The following is a 20038-nucleotide window of genomic DNA, read 5'->3' as shown; positions in this document are numbered from 1 at the left end:
ACATTTAAGAAAGATTAATCATTATTATCTAACCCGCTTATTCCAGTTCCGTTTTTCAGGTGGCCATATCCCCGCAGCTCAGCTCAAGGCAGAAACCCACCCTGGGCAGGATACCATTCCATCTCAGGGTGCATTCACACACCACGCGCACTCAGACATGGGGTTAATGTAGACACACCAGTTCACCTAACATGCACATTTGGGATGTGAGAGGAGACTCGAGGACCCAGAGGAAATCCACACAGACGTGGGGAGAACATGCCAACTCCACACAGACAGTGGTCCTTGTAGGGAATTGATTTTTTTTTCTCATCAACGTTGTAACTAAATGACATTTAATGAAAGGAATTTATTTGAGGACCTGCTGTACCTCATCTGATGAAAGAATAAATCCTGTGGCATATTTAATAAATATGGCTATAGAAGACATAAATGATATTTGTATTAAAGTGGACCACATAGTTGCATATGTGTATGCTGAAATTAAAGGACAAGCCTTTCAAGTTCCCTTGGAATTATCATAAGACAGTGAGAATATAGTTTTATTCTAAACACCAATAAATTCAACTAATTAGAATCACCACAAATAATATTCTCTCAACATAGTTCGATAAATGTAGAAAGTAATGATAAAATGAGTAGACAAAAAACCTTGATATGGAACTTTGGAAAATTATCTCTATTAAACAGTATATTAAGAAGGAAATCAATTTCAAAATTGCGTGACATTTAGAAAGTAATAAAAATAAATGTGCATACTAGAAACTTGTAGTTATAGCTGAATTAGTGAACAGAGGTAATTTGTAGTCTCATTTATATTAAGAAACTAATCAAGAGCAATAACAAAAATATAATAATGAAGAATTTAAAAGTGAAATTTAAAATTGATCAACTGGAAGACAAATTATAGACTATATCTTAGAATAAAGCAATGAAATGGCTGCAACTTTAGTTAATCCTAAAAAAACCAAAAAGCACTTTTCCATAAAAATTCATGTGGAGACATACTTGTAAAGATGTAATATCAAACTAAATCCCTTTAGAAGAGCACTGTGGGAGGACTTGCTTTAATAGATATGAAGGATTTATGTAAAGCTCTGAGTAGTTAAGTAGTTTGCAGCTGGAGGTGGGATAGTTTAATAAATTAGTGAAACAAAAAGTTCAGGGAAACAAATATGATCCATAGACAATTGGTTTTGACATGTCCACTGTCCTATCAGAACAGTGGCTAAAGAATCCTGAGGTAAACTTATGGGTCAAAACAAAAAATCGGATTCAGGTGGCTTAGAGCAGAACTAGATATAGTCTATGTGATGTTAAGGAAAACATGTTCATAACTGTGCTTAGGAAAAGAATAAGATAGAAAGCATTAAATGAGAACGATGGCATAAACATTCTTTCCTATTCACTAACTACAGTTAAATACTTAAAATTATACATAAAAAACCAATAAGATTCTGAAAAATGGAAAGAAGAATGAAGATGAGGTAGTATTGCTGGCACTTAATGGAATACAGGGTGGTTAGTACAAGCAGAAGGCCAGTGAGAGTCCGATCTCTCAACCCTGCCCAGTGTTAACCTTCTCTATCTCTCCCATGGGTTTCAGTGGAGGTTTAGTGGGCAACCTCTCCCCACTTGACAGTAGTGAGCTGCGCTCTACTTCTGTTGGCATGGTTTCAGAGAAGTCTGGCTGAAACTGAACATTAACATTAATAAAGTACAATTTTTAATTTTCCGTAAGGACTATGCTTTTGTCGTCCTGTCTAGAAATGTCAGAACTCTTAACAGATTTATTCCTGTGATTTTTTTTTTCCTAGAAACTTTTAAATTTCACATTTTACACTTTGTGTTCCATTTGGTATTAATTTTTATAGAAAGTATGAGTTATATGTCAAGTTAAAATTTTTGAAAAGGGAGTCCAGTTATTCTAGCACCGTATGTTGAAAAGATTATCATTTCTCCTTTGAGTAACATTTGCATGATCTTAGAAAACAGATGAGTGTATATTTGCATTGCATTTCAGTATGTGTGTGTCTAAGATTGCATTCTATATGTCTGAGATTGCATATTTCTGTGGCGTCTCTATTTATCTCCATATCTTTCCTTATGCCAATACCATATTAACTTTCTTACACTAGCTTTTTAATTTTTGACATCAGGTAGTACTGAATCCACCGGAATTTTATGTTCAGATGACTTTATGAAATTTAAAACAAGCTTCTGATATTTATAAAAATGTTGGAATTTCAGCTTGAAGTGCATTGACTATAAATCAAACAAAATCAGCATAAAAAAATATAGTTTTCTAATTCCTAAATAACATGTACCTCTCTATTTAGTATTTCTTTGATTTCTTTCATCAATAGTTTTTAGCATACAGATACCAAGTGGCGTGTATTGGTGCTATGGTAAATTATGTTGTGTATTTGATTTCAAATTCCAGTTGATCATTATTTGTATATTATTGGCTTTCATGTATTGGCTTTGTATTTTTCCTTTGCTGAAAACACTTATTAGTTCAAGGAGCTTTTTTAAAGATCATTTTGTGATTTTGCTGTGTAGGCTTACTCTGTATCTTTCATTTTCATTCTTGCCTTATTGCATTAGTTGGAACTTACATTGCTGTCTTGAGTAGAAGTGCTGAGAGTAAACCCCCTTGTCTTTTCCTGAGTCTTAGGGTTAAAGCATTCAGGCTCTCACTCTTAGATGTGATGTTACCTGTAGGCTTTTCGTGGATTCCTTTTATTAGGTTGATGAATGGATTTTGAATTTAGTGAATTTTTTTTTTTCTGTAATTGATGTGATTGTGGTTTTAATCTTTAGACAATGAATATGGTGAATCACATTGATTGATTTTTTTGAATGTTGCAACAGTCTGCATTCTTGGGATGAATCTCACTTGGTCCTGATTTATTATTTATTTTAATATAGCACTGTGTCCTTTTGCTTACTGTTTTTCAGTATTTTTACATTTATGTTATGAGAAATATTACATAGGGTTTCTTCTTGAATTGTCTTTGGTTTTGTTATGAAGATAATACAGGCCTCCTAAAATGACTTAGGAAATATTCCCACATCTTGCATTTTCTTGAAGAGATTATGTAAAATTGGTATTATTTCGTCTTTCAATGTTTGGTAAAATTCACTAGTTCACACCATCTAGTCCTAGAGCTGCTTTTTCAATTACATATTTCTTGACCACATATTCAATTTCTTAAATAGATCTATTTGGCTTATTTCTTCTTCATGAGAGAGTTTAGTAGTTTTTTGTTTTCAAGGAATGTGTACATTTTATGTAAATTATCAACTTTATGGGCATAGAATTTCTCTCAATATTCTTTATTATCTTTTTAATGCCTATTATGTTGGTAGTTATATTTTCTTTTGCATTTATTTCTGATACTGAGAATGTGTCTTCTCGATTTTCCTCCACTGGCTTTTTATTATTTAAAAATCTTTTCAAAGAAGTAAGCTTTGGTTTGAGTGTTTTCAATTTCAATTGTATCCTCTGATCTTTATTATTTTCTATCTTTTGCTTTCTTTATATTTCACTTCTCTTCGTATAGTTTCTCAAAGCTTAGGTAACTGGTTAAAGGTCTTTTTTTCCTCAATGTATATAATTTTAAACTATAAATTTATCTCTATAAACTACAAAATTATCTGAGTACTACTTTAGCTGTATTTCATAAATTTCTATAGTTTGAACAGTTTTAGATTTCATTTACTTAAAAATATCTTACTTTTTTCTGAGATGTCTTCATTGACCCATGGTTTAATTGAAAGTATATTAATTTACAAATATGTTTTATTTTTCCAAATAATTTTGCGCACCTGATTTCCAGCATAATTTCTTGATGGCTTGAGATCACACTGTATATGATTTCTCTTCTTTTATAAATATTTGTTTTATAGCCCAGAATATGATCTGTCTTTATGAACACTCAAATGCATTTGACAATAATGTGAATTCAGCTGCTTTTTAATATATTGTGTCTTTGGTTTTTCAGGGTATGGTTTTCACAAGTACTGCTTCATCTCTTCTAGTTGTAATATTGGGCCTACTGTGTATTCCTGCCTTTTTTTTTTTTCTATACTTCTTTTTTTTCTTTTTTTTCCCTCCTACCTGCTCTGAGTTAGCCATGAGTACCCTAAAGCAACAGATTTGTTCCTCTTGCCTATGCAGATTTTATAGAGTAGATAGGAATATGTTTCCAGGTGGATTTTTGGCAATGCCTGCTGTTAACCATGTCCAAGAATTCCTTTTGAATGGGAATTTCTCAGGATTCTTCATGACCATTTCTATGCGCTCTTGCTGTGGCTCGTGGCGAAAAATTTTGCAAGAGTGTTCACATCCTTTATATTTATGGCAGAACCACAGAGAAGAATCTTGTCTTCTTTTTTCTTTTTCTTTTTTCTTTTGTTTTCTTTTTTGGAAGTAGGGAGGCTTGAGTATAGTGGATATTGTCAGAACAGTTCTTTGTTAGACCATCTTTTCCTCAGATCGTTGGCTAGAAGGAACAGGCTTTTCTTGGAACTTTTTTAGTCTCTGCCTATTGTTGACTTTGGTTTGCAGGCTTTTCCAGCAGGCCAGCACGCAGAAAGAAAATCTTGGAATTCTCTGTAGTGCCATTTCTTAAGTCCTAAAGTCCACCTTTCCATTTTGTAGCATCTTCATTTGTTTGTTAATTTTTTTTTTCATCTTGGCCAGCACTGAATATAATAGCTGTTTTTTGTTTAAACGATATGGATGAGGAGAGTGTGTGTGTCTGTTTCTGTGCATGAATTACTAATCTTTTGAAAATTACCAGAAACAATACAATAGATAACAAAACATGGCCTTAAGCTCCTTATGAGAAATATAAGGTTCATAAGATACTTTCAATTTTTCTCATTTTAGGATATTATAAGGTTGATGTCCACATTGAGGGGAATCAGGAAAAACAAGAGAAACCATTGTGGCAAGTAATATTCATTGATAACAAAACACTGAATAAAGAAGGTCAGAAAGTTTTAGGAAAACGAATTAACTTGGATTCGATTCCAGATTTTTCAGGAAAAATGCCTTGTAAATGTGACTCATGTAGAACGAGTTTACCATTTGATTCTGAATTAATTATTAGTGATAGAAATTGTTCCAGAAAGAAGGCCAATTACATGAATGTCTGTGAAAAGTTACAGTTTGTTATTAATCATGAGAAAACTCATACTGGAGAGAGGTCTTACAAATATAATAAAAACGTGAAAGCTTTCAGTCTTAGGCAGGATCATCAGAAAATTCAAACTCTGGAGCAATCTTCTGAATGTAGTGAGTTTGGAAAAGTTTCACATGATGAGACTGTTGTCTGTGTTACAGCTCAGAGTTCTCTAATAGGAGAAGAATCTTGTCAGGATTGTGAATTTAAGAAAAACTGTGACAAAGCAACTCTCTTTAACCACGCGAGAACCGGCACAAAGGAGAAATGCTTTGATCTTAATGAATGTAGTAGATCCTGTGACAAAACCACCACTGCGAAATACAATCAAGTTCACATGGTTATGATGCACTATGAATGTAATAAAAATGAAAATAACTTCAGTAAGAATTCACCCCTTACTCAACCTCAGAGAGCTCCTCCAGGACAGGCTTTTGCAAGAAGTAAATGTGAAGAAAACTTGAGCCAGAGCTCAGCCCAGAAAACACCAACTGGAGATATGTACTGTGTTTTTAATGGATGTACAAATGCCTTCTTCCAGGAATTAGACCTTAGAGTATATCAGAGAACTCAAACAGAAGAGAAATTCTGCAAATTTGATAAATATGGAGAATTCTGGCATCAAAACTCACCCCTCAGTGTACATCAGGAAAGTACCACAGGAGAGGAGTCATGAGAAAGTAATAAATGCAGGAGATTATTTTACAAGAATGCACACCTCATTCAGCATCAGAGGACCTGCTCAGGGGAAAAAACTCAAGGCAATGAATGCGGGAAATCCTTTTGGTCAAATTCACACCCTATTCATTATCCTGGAACTCATATGGGCGTTAATCTCTATGCATGTAATGAATGTGGGAAAACTTTTTGTCAGACATCAAACCTCAGTGAACATGTGATAGTTCATAAGGAGAAGCCTTATGATAACAATGGATGTGGGAAATCTTACAAGAACTCTGCTGTCTTAGTACACCACAGAACACACACAGGGATAAAACCCTATCAAACTAATGACTATGGGAAATCGTTCTCCAAAATTGCACAGCTCAAAGAACATGAGAGAATTCACAGTGGGGAGAAACCCTATGAATGTATTGAATGTGGGAAAACTTTCTCTAACAAGACCCACCTCAGTGTACATCAGAGAATTCATACAGGGGAGAAACCCTATGAGTGTAATGAATGTGGGAAAACTTTTGCTGATAATTCAACCTTCAAAGCGCATCACAGAATTCACACAGGGGAGAAACCCTATGAGTGTAATGAATGTGGGAGGTCTTTTGCCTATATATCTGTTCTCAGAACACATCAGAGAATTCACACAGGGGAGAAACCCTATAAATGTACTGACTGCGGGAGATCTTTCGCCCATTATTCAGCCCTCAGAGCACATCACAGAATCCACACAGGGGAGAAACCCTATAAATGTAATGGCTGTGAGAAAACTTTCACCCGTGATTCAGTCCTCAGGATACATCAGAGAATTCACACTGGGGAGAAACCTTATAAATGCAATGAATGTGGGAAAGCTTTTGTCAATAGTTCATCCCTCAAAATACATCAGAGAATTCACACAGGCGAGAAACCCTATGAATGTAATGACTGTGGGAGATCTTTTGTTGATAATTCAGCCCTCAGAGCACATCAGAGACTTCACACAGGTGAGAAACCTTATAAATGTAATGGCTGTGAGAGAACTTTCACCCGCAATTTAGCCCTCAAAGCACATCAGAGAATTCATACCAGGGAGAAACCCTGTGAATGTAGTGAATGTGGGAAAACTTTCTCCAAGAAATCATACCTCAGTAGACATCAGAGAGTTCACAAAGGAGAAAAACCTTATGAATGTCACGAATGTGGAAAAACTTTTTCTCAGAAGGCAACCCTCAGTATGCATCAGGGAATTCACACAGGGGAGAAACCCTATAAATGTAACGAGTGTCGGAAGACTTTCTCTAGTACTTGAAACCTCCGAGCACATCTGAGGTCTTGCACAGGGGAGAAACCCTATGAATGAAATGAATGTGGAAAAAGTTTCTCTCTGAAGTCATATGTTAGTGCACATCAGAGAATTCATACAGGGGAGAAACCTTATGAATGTAATACAGGTGGATGTTTATTTAGTCAAATCTTATGTAATTTACACTCTCCTTTGTTATTATAATAAAAATCTTCCATACTTTGTCCAAACATATTGAAAATAATGGAGAAAATATACATGGCAAATATAAATACAAGACTAAAGCTCAAATTTTGATAAAAGTTTGATAAAAGTAATATATTCTTACTTTAAGGTAAGGAGGAAGAGACTGAGGACCTTAGAAGCGATAGTAGATGCAGAAGATGTGCTCGTGAATGTGTTTATTCATAATAATACCATCAAATAAACTCAAGTGCTCTTGTTCCCACTAAAGCTGTATTAAAAACATTATGACCAGCAAGCAGGGGACACACATTACTTTTAAGTGCACCTGGAGTGTTAAGACAGATTTCCCATGTGAACTCCTCAGTGAATCCTTATGACTGCTGCTGAGGGGATGCAGAATTAACCATAAGAGAATTCTGTATAGGACTCAAAGCTATCTCTATATGCTTCAGGCTGGACTTGGGGTCGCAGGGGTCTAGAGAGGAGGGCGGGGGAAGGCAGAGCACACTCAGAAAAGAAGAATATGAATGAAACACACTAGGGATATCTGAAGAGACTGCTCAAGACCTGAATTAGCTCCAGGCTTTGAATCCTAGTCTCACCCTCCACCCTACAGACCTTAAGAGTTGGTACCTTAGCTCACCTTAACCCATTCCTGGCTTCTGGGTGTAGCACATGTGCATATGTATAAATATTTGTGTTTCTCCCAAAATTTCTATGCTAAAATCCTAACTCTTAAAAATGATAGGAGGTGGGGCCTTTGGGTGGTGCTTATAGACCCTCATTAATGGGATTGGTGTCTTATAAACGAGGCACCAGAGAGATCTCTAGCCCCCTCCCACCATGTGAGGACACAGCAGAAGGTGCTGGCTACCAACCAGGAAGAGAGCCCTCACCAGAAAGTGACTTGCTAGCACCTGATCTTGGACTTCTCAGCCTCCAGAACTATGAGAAGTAAATTTCTATTGTTTCTAATCGACCCAGTCTTTGGTATTTTATTATAGCAACTTTAATGGACTAAGACGTATTTCAAAACTTACGTGGAGAGTAAGAACTATCTTCATTTTGGCAAATACAAAGTTGGGTCAAGTCAACGAATAAAAAAATCTTAAGTAGAAAATTATGGATTATTGGATTTGAAAATACTGAATTGGTTTGTAAAAGGATGAGTGTGTGTGTGTTAATGTCCCAAAAGTCTTTGTGCCGTTGAAAGCTTTACGAACTCCAAAATTATAAATGATCCAAATTTATAAAGTTATCATTTAAAGGCTTAATTACATATAATTCTTTCATATTTAGATCTTTGAATTTGAATAATACATTTTTAATTTTTTGTATATAGGTCTCTCTGATTGAAAATGTGACAAAACAAACACTATTTAAAATTCACACAACTAAGTAAGTGTAAAAGTTCTGTGTCTGGGTTTATACAAGACAAAAAACATTATGTGGGGAAGCTGGAGCTGAGGAAATAGCCAAATTTTCCCCAGGAAATAGCCAAATTTTCAGAATCAACTTCAGATTTTCAAGGATTATGGAATTGGTGGGCCTCGAGTCAAGATCTCTAAGGGGCAATGGAACTAGGTGACATCTGGTTCCCACATGAAATTAAGAGAAAATCATCTAAGGTCTCTCTGACAGATTGAGGGTAGAGTGGAATGAGAGATCTAGAAGGCCCAGAAGGGTGCAGAGGTACATGTAGCTGGATGGTGAGAGAAGGGCAGTAGTTCAGCCTCCTCTTCTTCTTGTCCCCTCCCCGCCCTCAGGAACCTTTGTGACTAGGCCACAGCTCTGTGATGTGGGTGGGCCTGGGGTTCTGCTCCCAAGTGAACTTCCAGTGCTCAGTTGCCAGAAGGCAGCAGTGATATTCACATCATGGAAAATCCTCTCTCTTCTCTGAAGAGCATTATTGACACATGGATAAGCCTCAGTTTCACTCCCTGGGTGATTGATACCATCCTCACCTTCCTGTGTGGACTGGGGCTCTTCCTCCTGTTACTCTTCTGCTTCCAGAGTAATCCATCTATACCACCACCTAGGAAACATAGAAACATCAGGAAGGTAAGGAACCCTTGGCCCAGACCCAGCAAAGCTGATCTTTTTTCTTATTATTTCACCTTTTCTGAATCACCTAGAGAAAATGGTGAGACGGGAATTCTTGGGAATGAATAGAACATCACGTTCTAGGAACAAGCCAGGCCGAGCAGGGGTTAGAGTGAGCACACGGATTTTGATCTGAAGATCTTGGATCAGGAGTCCAGGTGTGGTGGAGGGCTCCAGGGCACAGTCCCAGATGCAGTGACCAATGATCAAGGACTGGATACTAAGTAAGAGTTGGATCTCTACAGAGTGACAGGCCCCTGAGCACTAGTTCACCAACTGCTTTCCCATGGCAGGTGTCTAAGTCGAGCCTCTCCTCTGTTGGGGCTGATCCGAGATCAGTGCCGAGCCACTGAGTGTCTCTGAGCAAAGGCTGGAGTGGGGCTCTGGCCTGGGAAACCAGAGTCCTACCGGACTGAGCTCAGAGGGGCCTGTAGTTCTGAGAATGTGTGTTTTTTTCTTTTTCTTGAGCAAGAAATCCATGGTGGGTCTCATCAAGATTCTTTTTTCCATTCATCCAAGAAGAAAAGCAAAATATTTTATCTGCTTTACAAAAAAAATAAAAGGGGAAAAATTAGAGAGTCTCATTAATTAAATGTAGAAAGTCACTTTGTTCATGAACACTGAGCTTCTGTAGCTTGTCTAGAGACAGGAGAGTAAGAATGAGTCTAGCTCCTCACATTTTCTTGTCTCAGCATTCGGTGGAGCCAAAGAGGAAGAGAAAGATCAGGAAGAAAAGTAGAGCTTCGAAAGGTGAGTTTCTGCCCCTCAGCCCTGTGCCAAGGGGTTTGCCCCCCACCTCTCTGGTCCCTGAGGGTCCAGGTCCAGGTCTCCAAGGATGCCAGCAGCGGAGCCTGTTTCACAGGAAACAGAGCCATCGGGAAGGCTCTTGGGAAGGAAATTAAAATCCAGATACATCCCAGAATTGTATTCTGAATGAAGCATCTGAGAGCCTGGAAATGGGTGTCACCCAGCAGGGGCATTTGGACTGTCGTAGATCAATAGTATCCGACTGAAAGGTGAGAACCCACCCCCCACCCCTCCGCCAGGTCCACCTTTGAACAAGTTGTTTATCATCACTCAGTTTCCTCTGTAAGGTGCCCCCTGACCTCTTGCTCCCCTATGGGGCAGTTGTGAGGTCCGCAGTGGGTAATAGATGTGGAAGCACTTTGTAAAAGACAAAGTTTTACCCTTCTTGAGCCTTGTGATCACTGTCAGGAATTGTTATCCTTGACCTGGATGCTTGGGCTCCAGAGATCTCCCTTCAAAGTGTCTCCCCTAAAGGGCCATTACCCTAGCCTCCTGTAAGACCCCTAAGGCCCTGCCTTAACCACATGACCCGGTCTCCTGATTTCCAGCTTGCAGAGATTGCCTGCAAGAACTGGAAGAGGCTCAGAGCCTGATTTCTCTTCTGCAAAGGTAAAGAATCTTCCCCTTCTCTCGGGTCCACCACCCTCTGGGCTGCTGGACACCTCGAACTGACATGGAAGGGAGGGCAATGGGGTATGGGTGTGGCTACAGCCCTGGGGTGACAGACAGCAGGAGCACTGTGGAATAAATGTCGGGGATGGGGAGGACCCTAGGCACCAGGTGCCTACCCTGCAGGATCTCCTGGCCCCACGTGCCCCTGGCTGCAGCTTGTGCCTCCGTGTCCTGCAGCCACCTGGGAAGGCTCCCTGACAAAGGCAGCTTTTGTCAGAGCTCAGGTCAAGAAGCCACTGGTGAGGCGTGCAAAGCAGTTCCTGAGGGAGCCCGCCAGCCCTGTGCAGAGCCTGTGGAAGATGCTGCTTCCGTCATGTCCCCGTTGGCTTCCCCAGCTCCTCCGACTGAACGCCTGCTACCTCTGGCCTCTGCCCTGTCACAAAGTCCTACTACCTCTTCAATTTCTATTCATTCACATTCATCCCTGAGTGGCTCTCAGCCACCAGAGCCTTTCTTTCCGCTGGACGACCTTTCACCACAGCCACTTGCACTTTCCCCTTCTACCTCATGCCTCCATGATTCGGAGGCCCACTTTCCACCTCCAACAGCCTCCTCTGCACCACCACTGTCAGACTCCACTATGACACCTCCTCAGTGTGACTTGATGGCACTCCCACTCAGGACCATCCCACAAAGCTCATCTCCACACACACCTTTGTCAGCTTCTCCTGTCGCAGTCCCAGCCATCTCAGGCCTTGACTACTCAAGCTGTTCCATTTTAACCCCGTCTCAGTGGCAGGCAGCTGCCAAAGCCTTGTGCCTCTCAAACTCATCACAGTGCAAATCCCAACAAGAGCACCTGTCCCACCACTCACAAGAGGCCTTGCTCAGGAGAGACTCCACAGACAGAATGGTAGAGGCTGTTAGCCCCTCCTTACTCGAATCCGATGACCAGAATCTCCTGGAGATACAAGTCACAGAGAGAATCAAGATAAAGATTTCGAAGGAAAAAGACAAAGACAGATTATATCCAAAACAAATGAGCCCAGACTACCACCTGAATTCTTTGGGGAAAATGTTGCCATCACTAGGTGCTGAGCAGGACACCACAATCCCCCAACCCTTCTGGACCGCGAAAGATAAGCCAGAGCAACTGCCTAGTCCTCAGCAGCTCTCATATCCTAAGGTCTTGGGGGACCATCTACAGCAAAAATACAACCAGCTTTTTTGGGGTCTCTCCTCTCTGCACAGCGAATCCCCGGTGGCTACTTCCTGGATCTCTGAGAATTCTTCCACACTACAGTCTCCCTCATTCTTATTCAATGGAATCTCAAATCCCTGCCCAATTCATCTGCAGGCTAAACTACCTCCACTGCTTTCCCATTCCCAGCCCCTGCCCCAGCTGGAGTTCCAACCTCAAGCCTTGATTCCAAGGATGCTGCAATTACAGGCCCCACCTCTGGCTCAGGCCCAGGCCCATTTCCAATCTCCTGTACAAATCCTAGGACCTTCTTCTCCATCCCAGATTAGAGCCTGTGGTGTGTCTTGCCCGACAGCCCGGAATGAGCTAAAATCTCTCACCTCAATTGAGATTCAAAATACAGAATGGCCCTTGTTGCCGAAGCAACTAGAAAGTGGGTGGGCTCCGCCGTCTGTGATCGAAAGATCTCAGGAAGTCTTTAATATCTTCACTCCCAACCTTCCTGAGGACAGCTGGGTGGGCTCCATCCTTCCCGAGAATTTTCCAATCAGTCCAGAGCTCCGGAAGCAACTGGAGCAACACCTCCAAAAATGGCTTATCCAAAACCGCTGGGAGCTACCTCGGAAGATACAAGAATCTCTGGAACTAAGGCAGCTTCAGAGCGAATTACCAGGGAAATGTCCGGTAAAGGACAAGCATGGGGCCTCACGGCCCTCTTCCTTCACAGGTGAAAGCAGCAAGGATCCGCAGAAGGTGGGGTTCCAGCTAAAGCAAGACATGAGCAAGGTCCCTAAAAACCTCTCCAGGTCCTCCGAAAGGCCTATAGTGGCATTTCAGGAAGTAGACTCTGAAGGGTCAGAAAATGACTGGATGCTTTTAAGAAAGGACTTGACAAGTGGTTTGCCGAGGAGCTTAGACAAAAATCTAGAAAACATCCCAAAAGGCCATTTAGGCAGGAATTGGGGGCAAACCAGCGAGGGTTTAATCCCCGTGAGTGTGCGTCGATCCTGGCTTGCTGTCAACCATGCTTCTCCCAAGTCCAACGCTCACATGGAAACCAGGAATTTGGGAATCTTAAAGGGTTGGGAACCCTGGGTGAACACCTCCCACAGGGTTTCCTTCCTCGACACAAACACTCAAAAGATGCTGGAAGCACATATGACAAAGTTTTGGGTGAGGCACATGTGGGGCCTGCCCCTCAAGCTCATCAAGTCCATTAATCACTTTACGTTGAAAAAGGTTCAACCCTCACCCACTCTGCAGTTTGCCTTTCGGCCCTCAGCTCCCTGTGTCCCTGGAGACCACTCGATAGTCCAGCTTGCTGAGGTCCTTGGAAAACTTCCTCAGCCCCATCTGGGAGAGAAAGCGATAGGAGAGGAGTCAGTTCCCACCCTGGAGAGGACTCTCCTGGCCCCCTTACCTGTGTGTGAGGAAATCCAGAGGGCTCTGGGACAGATCCCACTTGGTGATGACCATGGGACCACAAAGGCCTCTCTGGCTAGACAGGAGGGCAGGTCGCCACCTCAGGCCATCACACTCACCTGGCAGAGTGGGATTGTGGAGTGGGCCATGAAGGACAGCACAGAGCCCAGTCCAGGTTCAACAATGTCCAGGAACGAGCCAGGAGGGAAGAGTGGTCTACATGCCTCACGAGACCCCAGCCATCAGGTAACAGTGCCAGAGATGAACATAGGACCCCAATCTTTGAGGGCCAAGGAAGCCAGGGAGGCAGGGAAGGCCACATTGTCCCCTGCTTTTCAACCAGAGTCTAGAGACATCTTGGGAACCAATGTGCTGACAAAGTCCCAAAACAAAAATGCACATTTGGGTAGTTTAGAGGCTCCAGGGACCAGTAAAAGTCCCCTATACCCTAGAATGACTGTTCTCCAAGATCCAGGAGAGCCACGCCTTAACACAGAGATGGTTAGTGAGTTTAAGTCCAACGTAAAGGTACAGTCAGAGAACCTGCCACACGACTGTCCCAGACACAAGCCCCTTGCTACTGACAACTTGGCCTCTCAGGTGCCTCAGTGCCATCCCCAGGGAGTGCCCAATGGAAACAAGCTAGTTTTCCAGATGCTGTGTGGCCTCAAGGCAGCCTCAAGCAGCAGTCCAGAGCAGCAGGAGCCCAGGACCAAAAGATATCAAGGCTTTTGGAAGAATCAGAGCGAGATGTTTGTCCCTACTTATGAGAGAGAGGACTGCAGGTGGCCCAACCCAGGAGAGCATGCAGAAAAGCTCGAGAAATTGGGGACCTGTCAAGACAGGAGTATGAGTTCCTCTGCCCAAGCCAGAAAAACTGTAGGCTCTGTTGGGAAGAAATACCTCCAGCTGCTGCCAGAGAAAAAACAAAGTGTTTTACAAAGCTTCTTCAAAAGAAAAATGAGGATTTTCCCCCATAAAAAATTCCAAGGTCAAGATGCTTTGCAAAAGTGCAAGCCCAAATCAGCCACTGCCCAGAGCCAACAGTCAGTCAAAAGCAGATCAATTCTGGACAGCGAGAATGTGGAGGCTCAGGAGCTCATGACAGCTGTGGGACAGATTCTAGAGAAGAAAATGGCCATTCACCATGGACTTCATGCCACGAAGTTAAAGGAGCACAAACGGGAACACCCAGCCCCAGTATGTGTGTGTGTCTGCTGCCTTCCTTACTCCACAGAGCAAGCGAGAATGATGAATTACACCCCTCACAGTCAGCAGGCTGACTCCAAAGACCAAAATTGTTCTATCAGGGAAAAGCAAGTCAGACCTGGAAGTCCTTGAAAAGTGTCAGATTCGATGATGAGCAGCTGGAAGTGAGTCGCAACCCATCCCTGGCCCCCAAGAAAACACTGTCTCCAGTCAGTGCCTGCCAGTATAGGCCAAGGATGCCGTGCACGCCAGGCCACCAACCACACTGCCCACGGCATTATCTTTTTCGAGGAAGGGTCTTGCCTGGTCCGTGCTTCACTAACCTTTTCTAGTAGGCAAATATGTCTCCAAGAAAAAAAAAATCAGTCCATGTAGAGAAGCGTTTTCTCATTACTACATTCAAAATATTTACTTTTCCCCAATATATGTTTTTCTCTCATAAAAGGGTGGTGTAGTGACTTCTCCTTGTGCTTGCTAGGTGTGTGCTTTGGCCTCGAGAAGAAAGGGGCATGGAGGGAGGCTGATCGTGGCATTGCGAGCTTACTCCTTACCCCAAGTCCCTTCATTGCCCCTGATATTTTCACAATACTTTCATTACTCAAACAACAAAAACTACTCTAAAACAAGACGAAAAAAACCCATAAAAACTCCACTCGAGGATCTGGTTCAACCCATCTTTCTCCTGCTTCCACTCAGCTTTGAAATCGTGCAGCTGTAGGAAATAGGTTTACAGGGGCCTCACAGGGTTGGACATTCCCACTCAGGCTCCAAGAATTGTCAGGAAGTTTTGGAGTGGGGAGTTCAGAAGCAAGAGAAATCTTGCCCCTGGATCTCTTGGGCCCTAAAGGCTCCTTAAGGTCCCTTCTCACTCTAATGAAGGCTGCGATGGGGATGGCCTTGTGAACCCCTCTCAGCTTAGCCTGAATAAAATGTACAGCTCGCCCTCCCCCACCTCTGCCTTTCCCACATGTAGAGACCAGACAGATGGCACTTCCTGCTTTGCGTGTGCGTAGGTGTGAGCCTCAGGGAGGATGATGATGAGGGCTGTGTTCACTCCTGCCACAAATGAATGAATGGTCATGGTCACTGGTGACCTGCCTTTCCCTCTATTAACCCCAGGGGAGGAATTCTGGATGAATGGAACAGGGTGTGACTGTATGTGGGTAACTATCTGACAGTCGGATACCGTGAAATTTGGGTGGGATGTGGGTGAAGAATTGAAAAGGTTGGATCCAAGAAAGGAGGCAAAGTGACACAGAGTGTCCATAAATATGCAGCGACCGAGAAGCCCTGATGTCCCATCATCATCTACAGGTATGGGAGGAGGGAAGGGGAAAGGGCCCCAACCTCTGTCTCCACCTTCTTCAGCTCTGAGATCACAGATATAAAGAAGCCACCTCTAGGGCCAAATCTGCAGAATTAAAGCAAGTCAGGAATGGTTAATTGTCTCCACAATACAGTTTCTAAGCTTGCACATCCTTGCCTCCTGAATTCTAGAAAAGATGACTTAACAACAGGTGGAAAAGCCAGGACTAGAGAACTCAGTGTCACTCCCAGTCTGGTGACCTTTACATAAACACATGGCCCAAGGTCTGCTCCAGGGGAGAGTTGGGGACTTAAAAGGATGAGAGACTGGCCTGCCATCACGTAATAATTCTTATGTGATTCTAGCCTTGCTTATCCCAGAGCCCTGCAGGAGACGAAGACACCACACAGGATTTATCACACGGGAGCGCAGAAGTGACCTGTCCAGAATGGGTGGTGCAGTCCAGGATTGGTCCTCGGCGTGGCCTGCTCCTAGTGTCGCTTGCCTCCTCTCTGGCCCCAAACCACACAGAAAAAAGGGAGACCAGGAACAATCTTTCTAGAGTGATTCTGCACTTTGTGCCACACTTGGCACACAGGGGACCCAGCTCGGGTGTCCTTGCAGTGGTGGAGAGTCCTGTTCTAGAACAACCCTGATCTGATGACAGCAGGAATGGTCCTGCTCCCACACCTGTCAGGACCCCAACATGTGGGACCAGGACCAGGGTTGAGGGGTGCAGGAGCATAGGCATTCTCATGACACAGGATCTTCCTGGAGCTAGTTCCTGCTTCTGGGATCCTGAGCAGCCACCAGGCTGGGCACAGCAGTGCAGCCTGGACCTGTGGAAGGGTGGGACCCAGGGCAGGAAGTGCCCCAGGTCTTCGAGTGCTTGGGAGAGGGTGTCACACAGCTGAGACCTTGAGCCTGGCTGTGCTCATGGGTCGTCTCAGGCACCGAATGGTGAATTCTGAGAGTCGGGGGGGAGCTGGACATGCACCCCATGCTCCTGTCAGCATAAGTACCAGAGTGACTGGGATGCTGACGGAAGCAGCAGAAGGAAGGGGCAAGTCCCACTGCTCATCTGTTGTTGCTGTCTTTCATAAGGCACAGTAAGGCCAGCTATAGAGGGACCCACACAGGGACCTCTCACATAGAGATGACACACACAGACACCTCCTAACAGAGACCTGTCACACAGAGACCTAACCCCAGACACCTCCCAAAAGAGAACTCTTCACACTGAGGCCTCACAGAGATGCCTCACAACAGACATGTCACAGAGCCACACAACACAGACTTCACAAAGGTACCTCCCAACAGACACCTCTCACAGACACCTTCCAGAGAGACCTCTTGTTGTCCTACAGAGACTTCATAATAAGACCTCCACACAGATTTCACAGACATCCCACAGAGACCACCCATATAGACTTCACCCAGAAACAACACACAGACAGCACATGTGGCCTCACGGAAACCACCTGAGCACCACCCACTGACAATTCCTTCTTAGTGAATGCGCAACTCAGACAACTGACAGCAAAGAGAGGTATTACTTGTGTCCCCTTGAGATCCTCGAGACACTCTGACATTGTCAGGTCAGCATCATACTAAATGGTGTTCTCTACTTGGAGAAATGCTTGGGAATTTTTGTTCTTTTGTAATGTCATTGCCTCAACAAAAAAATAACAAATTCCACATGTAGATTTGCAAAATTAATTATTCTTCAGGTTTTCAGTAGCTTGACCTTCAGAATTCAACATACGGTACATCAAAGACTTTACATGAGGAATAAAACTTCTGTCATTGTCCTGATTGAGCTGAAGACCATTAAAATCTTAGAAACCTCAGGGAAAAACAAAAGCCTTTACTGTGAAGTTGGCTTCAGTAAACATCAAGTAAGATTAGACTAAAATCTTGTATTTTGGTAACTTACATTTTTGAATACATACTGAGTTTGTGTCATAATTTTTTTCTGTGGAAATGTATCAGTTTCAGAATTGAAGATAAAATCTACCTAGAACTAATATAACAAAACTACATTTTATATGTAATATTGTTTTATAGAAAATATATAAGAAAACACTTGCTGTGCACAAATTCACTGAGGAATGTGAAGTTTTAAAGATGGAAGAATGACATCACCAGTATATGTTTGTGGCCAGTTTCTGAGCTATGTGGTACATTTATATGCACCTATGTAATGGAGAACTCATTGTTGAATCTCATAGTCCATCAAAGAATTCACACAGGAGAAAAACCCTATGAATGTAATGAATGTGGGAAAACCTTCTCCCAGAAATCAAACCTCAGTAGACATCAGAGAGCCAGTTTCTGAGCTATGTGGTACATTTATATGAATCTATGTAATGGAGAACTCTGGATCTGTTCACTTTCTGTTTTTGAGTGACAATCTCTATCCTTCCTCTGTTGGTGTCCTTCAACTTAATGCTGTTAGATTTTTCCGTGCCTGCTATGTCAGAATGTTGATCTAGCCCTGTTTCTAGGATCTTGTAGATCCATGAGATTTCTCAAGGCTGTGTGTGTAGGTGGAGGGTGGGTAAGGGTGGGAGGGAGGTGGATGCTGATTTTTTAATTTAAAGTTTTCAATTACAATTTTTATTCACTATTTTGTATTTCAGGTGTACAGCATAGTGGTTTGACATTTATATATTATTTATGAAGTGATCCCCAGGTGTTGGTTCTTACATGTTCTTTTGGCTTTCATTTTATGCCATTCTAATGGTTCGTTTTTCACCGAGTAATTAAAAAGCGAGTCTTCCTAGCGGTCTTGTATGCATGTAACCTGAGCATCCAATCCGGGACCTTTTCCTTAACTCCATGATGCTTGCTCACACTGCAGCATTGCAAACCAGTTAATTTTACCTTGCTTGGATAGCAGGTTTTAGAATTGGAATAAAATCAATGCTACTTTCATGTCCAGTACCACATAGTATTGAAAAGTACTCACTTTTGGGGGAAACAGTATAGTATAGTCTTAGCCAAGAAAATATTTGGTCAATCGCTTGTCATTTCAGGATGTGGTTTGGTCAGCACAGAGAAGGACATAAATGGGATTCTCATTTTTAAACCTGGACCACTAAAAGTTTCTCTCAATCCTGGCAAATTGCTTTCTGCAAGTATGATCTGGTAGATTGAGTATGTGGACAATATGTCAGTCGATTCCCACGAGTAAGTTTTCCGTTCCCCATCTCCTTTCGATACGGCATGAGGGAAAATGATGGTATATCTTTAGCATTAATTGGAGGACAGGTATTTCTTCGACAGTGGCTTATTATCACTTAACTTAGTGGCATCACTGCCAAAGAAAAGAGCCAGGAGTAAGAACCCACCATTGGATGAAGGCTGTATCATAGTACCACTAGGACTAGCGCACCAGAGACTGGATCAGCACTCTTGGCAGGAGAATTCAAGTAGCTATGGGAATGTTTACTCCTCATTCTGACAGCTTAATGCAATGTGAGCTTACTGCACTGTACCAAAAGGGAAATGAAAGTCAAAAAGCATCTTTTTCTACATGCTTGATTTTTTCAGGAAACTTGACTTATAGAAAACCAAAGAAAATTATCTAACTTGGAATACTTTAAAATTTAAAAAAAAAAAATTAACTTCAGTTTAGAATTGTTGTAGATATAAAGAAAAGTTACAATGGTAATTCCTATATACTCCTCACACAGTTCCCCTTCTTAACATCTTTTATACCTCTGGTGCATTTGCCATAAGTAACTTTGATACATTATTAACTAAACACATTATTTTTCTGATTTCACTAGTTTTTCTCTAGTGTTTTTGTATTCCAGGATTTCATCCTGGATACCACATTACATTGAATTGTCATGGCTTCTTAGCTTCTACTGGTCCGTGACAATTTCTCATACCTTCCATGGTTTTGATTACCCAGACAGTTTTGAGGAGTCTTTGTCAAGTATTTTGTAGAATATCTCTCAATATGGGTTTCTATTATCTTTTTTATGATTGCACTGGTGTTACAGGGTTTTTGTAGGAAGACCACAGAATGA

At 42.1% G+C, this 20038-nt stretch overlaps 1 protein-coding gene and 1 pseudogene across 1 annotated transcript; both read left to right on the top strand.

Annotated features, from left to right (window-relative positions):
- LOC120614196 (spermatogenesis-associated protein 31A6-like) overlaps positions 1 to 19623 on the top strand; it is a 29584-nt pseudogene extending 9961 nt beyond the window's left edge.
- On the top strand, positions 5986 to 7384 carry LOC120614197 (zinc finger protein 658B-like). Its single transcript, XM_039876985.1, has 2 exons — positions 5986 to 6667; positions 6836 to 7384. The coding sequence occupies exons 1-2, from the start codon at positions 6016 to 6018 to the stop codon at positions 7156 to 7158; spliced, it is 975 nt and encodes a 324-aa protein (XP_039732919.1). The 5' UTR covers positions 5986 to 6015; the 3' UTR covers positions 7159 to 7384.
- Positions 19624 to 20038: the final 415 nt, after the last annotated feature.

Source organism: Pteropus medius, unplaced genomic scaffold, assembly GCF_902729225.1.
Source record: "Pteropus medius unplaced genomic scaffold, Ma_sr-lr_union100, whole genome shotgun sequence".
In the NCBI taxonomy this organism is placed as follows: Eukaryota; Metazoa; Chordata; class Mammalia; order Chiroptera; family Pteropodidae; genus Pteropus; species Pteropus medius.
This window is presented reverse-complemented; position numbering and strand designations above follow the sequence as displayed.